Genomic DNA, 7206 nt, shown 5'->3' on the forward strand with positions numbered 1-7206 from the left:
GGGAGACAGAGTGCAAGCAGGGGAGGGGCAGAGAGAGAGGGAGACAGAGAATCCGATGCAGGCTCCAGCCTGTCAGCACAGAGCCCGACGTAGGGCTCGAACCCACAAACTGCAAATCATGACCTAAGCCAAAGTTGGACACTTAACCGAGTCACCCACGCATCCTATTGGGTCTAATTGAAAATGACATTACAGGTTAACAACTGACGTGGAAAGACATTTACAATATAGATCTCTGGTGAAAAGGCAGATTACAAAATAATATGATTAGCAATATTAATCCCACTTTGGAAAAGACATATGCAGACACCTACACACATATCTGACAGGGTACACTCCACGTTGCTTATAACTTTCCTTTAAAAAATTCTTTGTCAGGGCGCCTGGGTGGCTCAGTCGGTTGGGCATCCGACTCCGGCTCAGGTCATGATCTCACAGTCCGTGAGTTCGAGCCCCGCGTCGGGCTCTGTGCTGACAGCTCAGAGCCTGGAGCCTGTTTCAGATTCTGTGTCTCCCTCTCTCTCTGACCTTCCCCCATTTATGCTCTGTCTCTCTCTGTCTCAAAAATGAATAAACGTTAAAAAAAAATTTTTTTTTAATAAATAAAAAATTCTTTGTCTATCTTTTATTATTTTTCTATAATGAACTACAGCTTCTCCTTTATTTACCAAGAAAAGCGGATCTGGCTCCCAAACCATAACCAAATGCCTCCTTGAAGGGGAGATCAGCACCCCGGGATCCCCTTGTACAGAGGCACAATTTCCTTTGCACCGTCTGTCTGGGACTCAGCTGGGGCAGTGATGCTGAGATGTACCAGCCATCAGGTACCACCAAGAATGATCCAGTCCTCTCTCTCCTATTCACCTCAATTTCCAGAGCCACTGGCTTCCCACTTACAAGCTTTACTGATTTATAACTCTCTGGGCAGAGTTTACAAAACATGACCAAAGGTCCTAAACTACAGTTCAGGATTTTATTTATTTATTTATTTATTTTATTTATTTTTGGGACAGAGAGAGACAGAGCATGAACGGGGGAGGGGCAGAGAGAGAGGGAGACACAGAATCGGAAACAGGCTCCAGGCTCCGAGCCATCAGCCCAGAGCCTGACGCGGGGCTCGAATTCACGGACCGCGAGATCGTGACCTGGCTGAAGTCGGACGCTTAACTGACTGCGCCACCCAGGCGCCCCTACAGTTCAGGATTTTAACATTCACGTTCACTGACTTAGAATCAATGACAGAAGAACCCAAGTTAACTCTGGCAGAGGTCCACGTGGAAACTAACTACTATCCTTCATTTTAGGCTGTTCAATGTCAATCTTAGCACAAAAAAACATATAAGCCATCATGTTTAAAAGCATCATCTTCAAATACTTTATCCAGTTAAGTACTTCTGTTTTTTGCACAAAGTGCTGACTCTTGACAGACTCTTTAGCATACTGAAGAAAGCCACTCTTGAACCTTCCGAGATCTAATCAGCCAAGAACAAGTTCATTACCAGGCACAGGTATCATTACATCATAAGGTGTGAAGATTGTTCTGGCAGCTCAGTGACCTACCAGCAAAAAGATACCTAAGAAACCTGCAAATTCCCAGCTAACAAAAGCAAACCGCATACAAAGAAATGTGATAGGAAGACATACACCAAAGCAGTAAAGATGAGGGCATTATGAAGGAAAGCAGTAGAAAAAGAATGGCAGTCCAGAAAAGTGTTGTGAGGGACGACTCCTACTGAGTGAACCAACAGAAGGTTACCAGGTTCAGTACTTTCAGAGGTACATAAGCTATGCCTCAAAGCTGCTCACATGAATTTCCAATAATAGGATATCTAGCAAAAGCTATACACTTAAAAAACAAATTGGTTTCTCACTCCCTCATACCTTTATCTTTTAAAAACCATAAGCAATTTAGGTCAGAGCCCTTCCCTCTGTTAAAAAAAAATTTTTAGAGACAGATTACAACAAAGAAACATAGTATCTACACAGCATTATTTTATGGCAAGAAAACAAAACTGCCAACTAGGAGGATCTGAAAAATGTGACCATTTGGGGGCTGAACCACTCCCCTTCCCTAATTATCCCTCAAAGGAAATGTATCAGGCACTGTGGGCAAAGAGGGAAAACATGTCTAACTACAACATGTGCACTTGGTGGATGAAAAATCTGAACATTCTTGAACTCTGGCCACATTTCAGACTTTCCATGTGTAGTTCAATCTCACTGAAGAGGAAAGGTTAAAGATCAAATCAATCATAAAAGACACAAAGAGAAACTGACATTACTTACTCATGATACGAGGGAAACCTATTGAAAATTCAAGATGACCCTGACTCCTTCATCAAGCATCAAAGGAGGAAGTGGTTTTTATTTTCAATTAGGATTAAAAATAAGACCCATTTCAAGAGTACTCTCCATTTGGAGGAAACACACACATTGTGAATTTGAAGATGCATGTGCAAAGGCTTCAGGCCCCAGGTGGTTTTATGGAAGCAGTCCTTGATCAAGACCTCTCATCCACAGCCCACCTGCCTGTGCTTTACAGGGGTAGGAAGACAGCTGAAGACCAGAGGGTTGATAGTGCTCGTGCACATGCTGATTAAAGTGCTGGGCAGAGGAGTAGGAAAAACCTTCAGAAATCCAAAATGAGAACACATCTCATTAGGCATTTGGATTGGGAACTCAAGAAGTCCTCAGCATGGCCAACAAGCTGTAACCTCTCTAACCTGGTTTCCTGGGACTCTTCCCCCTCACCTACTAGGCTTCCTCAGGGCTGACTTCCTTGATGAGCCTCCAACACTCCAGAGCATTCCCTCTACTAGCACTACTCTTCCCTCAGACCCCAACATCCTTCAAGTCTGCTCAAATGCCACTGTGACATGGAGGAAAATGGTGCCTTTTCTTTTTCCCATGATACTTTTCACCTTCTAATATAACCATATAATTTACTTATATTTATTCTATTTGTTGTTTACTCTGATCTCCATCAAATACGCTCCAGGAGAGCGGAGATCTGTTTTGTTCAGAATAGTGCAGGAGGTCAAAAAATATTTTATGAATGAATGAACTTAAGAGTAAAACTCCAGCAGGAAAGCAAGTGGGGGTGAGATGAAAGGGGGAAGAAATGACAGAGGGGAATTCACAAGGGAAAGAACTGTGCTGCTTGCAGATGGGAGGCGGGAGGCAGTGCACGGTATCCCGCCGGCGGCATCAAACAGCCCTCTTAGAAGCAGGCAGCTCTGAAGACTCAACTGAGAAATTCCAAGGGCAGACCCACCCAGACGGCGGACTCCGGGCAGGTCCCCACGGGAGCCCGGAGCGTCCAGCCCTTCCCCTCCCGCGCGGTGCCCAGAACCCCAGCTCCTCGCCAAGGTAGGCAGGCGGGTCCCGGGCCGCAGCACCTTCCCGGCTCAGGCCCCTTCACCTGGTCGCCAGCGACCGGGCCCTGCGCTCCGGCACCTGCCGGCCAGCGCCGGAGGTCCCCACCTCAGCCCGCGACAGATCTCAGCGCGCCCCCGAGGGCCTCACCCCGCCCGGCTCTCCTCCCGCACCCGCACAGGAAGCGCCCGCGGCCCTCCCCCGCAGCGGGGAGGGGGCTCCCGGCGCCCCTAACCCCGGCAGCTCCAGCCTGACGCCCCGCCCGCGCGGAGCCCCCTCACCTCTGGGCGCACGTACGACACGAAGGAGGGCTTGGGCGCCTTGGTGCCGCCGCCACCGCCGACTACCCCTTTCCCCAGCATACCGCCGCCCTAGGAAGCAGCGACGCGCGGCAGCAGAGGCGGCCGCTCGGGCTCCGGCAGCGGCGGCGGCCACCAGCACTGGCGGCTGGGGCTCCGCCCATCCCCAGGGCCGCTGCGGCCCCGGCGACGCCCGCATCCGGCTCCGCCGCTGACACCGCTCGCCCCGCCCACTCCGCGCGCGAGCCCAGGGAGTCGGGAACCCGCAGCCGGAGACCACGCCCCCTCCGCTCGCGGCGGGCGGGTCTGTCGGGCGCAGATTCGCCTTCAGAGATAGGCTCCACTCCGGCAGAACCCGCCTCATGCGTTCTGTGATTGGCCAGAAGGCACTACCGGCCGGAGTCCCACGCCAAGCTACTCCTTGAATGAACCTGGAGAGATGTTTCCTCAGACCAATCCAGAGAGCGTTCTCTCCGGACTCCCCGGCGATTGGATAGCAAGAATGTCGCTGTAGTCCAATGATCCTACGGTCACTAAGTTGAGAGCAGTTGTTCTTTGCCTTCGTTCTCTTCTTGCTTGCAGTCTTGATGTAAAACTTCCAAGAGTGTGGTGTATCGAAATCCCCCGTATGAGTTCCAGATACACATCGATGACGTCCAGGTTTATTACTTTGAATGTAGACAAAGATGAGACAATTCAAGTGTTAACAGGCACTTAGGAATAGGTTTGAATGTTTCATCATAAAAGGCCTTGTCAACCTCATTTTTTCCACTTGTTTTTGTTTGTGTATCTTTTTTTTAATATTCATTTATTTTTGAGAGAGAGAGAGTGTGAGTGGGAGAGAGGCACAGAGAGAGGGAGACAGAGGATCCCAAGCAGGCCGTGGGCTGACAGCAGAGAGCCCCATATGGGGGCTCAAACTCACAAACCACGAGATCATGGCCTGAGCCCAAGTCCACCGCTTAACCAACTGAGTCACCCAGGCGCCCCTGTTTCTTTGTGTTTCTAACAATACAAAACCCTTAAGAGACTTATTTTATCCACTCTCCCAAGTTATCGATAAAATCCTCATTTTTAGTGCAAATTGCAAAGAAAATCCATTTTCGTTTCACATTTGGTGCTAAGCATTATGCTAGACACAAGTGAATAAAACAGGGCCCCGCTGTCAAGAAATTTAGTATGAGGGGCGCCTGGGTGGCGCAGTCGGTTAAGCGTCCGACTTCAGCCAGGTTACGATCTCGCGGTCCGGGAGTTCGAGCCCCGCGTCGGGCTCTGGGCTGATGGCTCAGAGCCTGGAGCCTGTTTCCGATTCTGTGTCTCCCTCTCTCTCTGCCCCTCCCCCGTTCATGCTCTGTCTCTCTCTGTCCCAAAAATAAATAAACGTTGAAAAAAAAATTAAAAAAAAAATAAAAAGAAATTTAGTATGAAAAGCTAGTAAATATTGGCAGTTAATTTTTTCAGTGTCAGGCACTTGTGACTAATGCTTTTTGCCCTCTTCATCTCCATAAGCATGCTTCCCAAAGCCACTCCAAATAAACCAAAAATCTAAGTGAAAGCGAATGTGCTTAGTTTTGCAAACATAGTTTCAGGACAAGTCCTGTAGCCTCATTTCCAGCTAGACTGCCATTATTAAGCCTAACAAGTATAGCGGCCCTGGGGCTACAGATGAATAGCATTATCCTGGTTTTTAGGTGAGAAACTAGATGCAAGTAATTTGCCCAGGTCTCACAACTAGTCACTGACAGAGCTAGGATTCGAACCCAGCTTTGTATGATTCCAAAGCCCAAATGTTTAACATTGTAATTACACAAATTAGGAAGGAGCATGATGAAAGCTGTCAATTCTATTTGAGAAGGCCACGTCAGGCTTCATAAAGACACTCTGTAGAGAGGTGTTGAGGAATGAAGTTATTTGTCCAGACTAAAACATCACTTAAACTTCGCAACAATTTTTACTTTCAAAGTGAAATGACGGTCTGAGCAAATTTTTACTTTCTTGCTTTTCAGAGGAGTTTGGATTTCCACAGTCTTCCACTATAGCATATTTAGCCTGGGCACCTGTGGCCAGGGCTGGCTTCTTGGACATCCAACTAGTGCAGTCACATAAGGCTGGCCCTTAGAGATAGGATCCACACCCAATGTGGGGTTCAAACTCACAACCCTGAGATCGAGAGTCACATGTTCCACTGACTGAGCCAGCCAGGTGCCCCATTAAGAACCCATGCTTTCCTACAATTATATCTGTACTTGTGCATGTGGGTGTCTGCACACGTGCCTTCTGGTGTGTATGACCATGTGTGTACATAAGTGTACAGCCACCTGCATCTATCTGTGTGAATATGGGGAATGTGTACCACATGTGTGCCCAGAGCTGTATGCTACGGAGAATGCTGGAGACTAACTCCCCTTTCTCTTCAGTTCTCTGTTCCAATGATAACCATTCACTTTCAGCAGAGCCCAAGTTAAAACCAGCTCTAGATCCAACTGTTCTGCTCTGACCTGGACCTCAATCTTGGGGCCAGCATCTCCCATTGCTTCCAGATATCACGACTGAAGTGCCCAGAAGTTTCTGGGCCTACCACACAGCCCAATCTCCCTCCTCTCCATCATGTAGCCTGTCTCCTTCCTGATGGGCCCTCCCAAGCCCTCTATCCCACCTCACAGTGCTCCCTGAGAGCAGCCAAGGCAGCCATGAGAGCAAGGACCCATGTTCCCCATGTCAGGATGGCATCTCCATGACGGAGGGGCCTGAAGCCCTTGTGGGCGGACCTCCCCTGAGCCTGTCTGAAGGGCCAGCCTTTAGTGCATTCAGGCTGCCCCTGGGCAGGGATGCCACCCCTGCTTTTCTGCAGGATGTGCCCTGTCCCGTCACCCTGACATTAGACTCGCCCCTGTGTGCCCAGCAAAGGCCTTTCTGCAGAAAAAAATGAAAATAAACAAACAAATGAAAAAACAAAACATGTTTTCTTTAAGGAGCAGTAAGGGAATAAAGATGGAGAATAAACTAACATCTGTTTCCATCTTGCTCTTAAGGTTCTCCAGCTATGAGCATATTTTTACTTAATCTTTAGGGTGTGGGTCAGATCTCCTTGGGAGAGTCTCTCTCAGCTGATTGAAAAATTCCTGTCATGCTGAGGTCAAATAATTCTCCATCTATTAATAAACACAGATGGAAGCCCTTAGACCTTGAAATAGTTTAATTTACACACAATAGTTTAAAGTCACTCTTTTCTCCTAATACTGCCCTAAACTTTCTCGGAGAATTATAAATAGGAACAAATCTTAGCTCACATGAAAACAAGTGCCAGACCAAAGGCAGTGCTTCCCACAGACAAGTGAAACTGACAGCATGTTCCAAAATGGAGAGAAAACGGTTTCCTTTGGTAAATAGTTAAGCCTAGGCACATTTGCATTTCCTCCTCTTTGGAGTCACTTGAAGCAGCCTATTTGTGTGTGTTATTCATCTTTATCTGGTGCCAGGCATGTAGTAGGAACTCTACCAATATTTGCACCTGAGTGAGTGAAATATTATC

At 47.8% G+C, this 7206-nt stretch overlaps 1 protein-coding gene across 2 annotated transcripts in view; it reads right to left on the reverse strand.

The window, feature by feature from the left end:
* Nucleotides 1–3864, reverse strand: part of MTMR12 (myotubularin related protein 12) — a 67848-nt gene extending 63984 nt beyond the window's left edge. The window contains exon 1 of one of the 2 annotated variants that reach the window (XM_040494805.1): nucleotides 3657–3864. In XM_040494805.1, the coding sequence (XP_040350739.1) occupies nucleotides 3657–3737 (81 nt within the window). In that variant the 5' untranslated portion in view covers nucleotides 3738–3864. The remainder of the gene's footprint in view (nucleotides 1–3656) is intronic. The other variant, XM_040494835.1, reaches the window with a different exon arrangement.
* Nucleotides 3865–7206: the final 3342 nt, after the last annotated feature.

This window comes from Herpailurus yagouaroundi, unplaced genomic scaffold (assembly GCF_014898765.1).
Source record: "Herpailurus yagouaroundi ecotype Mexico unplaced genomic scaffold, PumYag 29, whole genome shotgun sequence".
Lineage (NCBI taxonomy): Eukaryota > Metazoa > Chordata > Mammalia > Carnivora > Felidae > Herpailurus > Herpailurus yagouaroundi.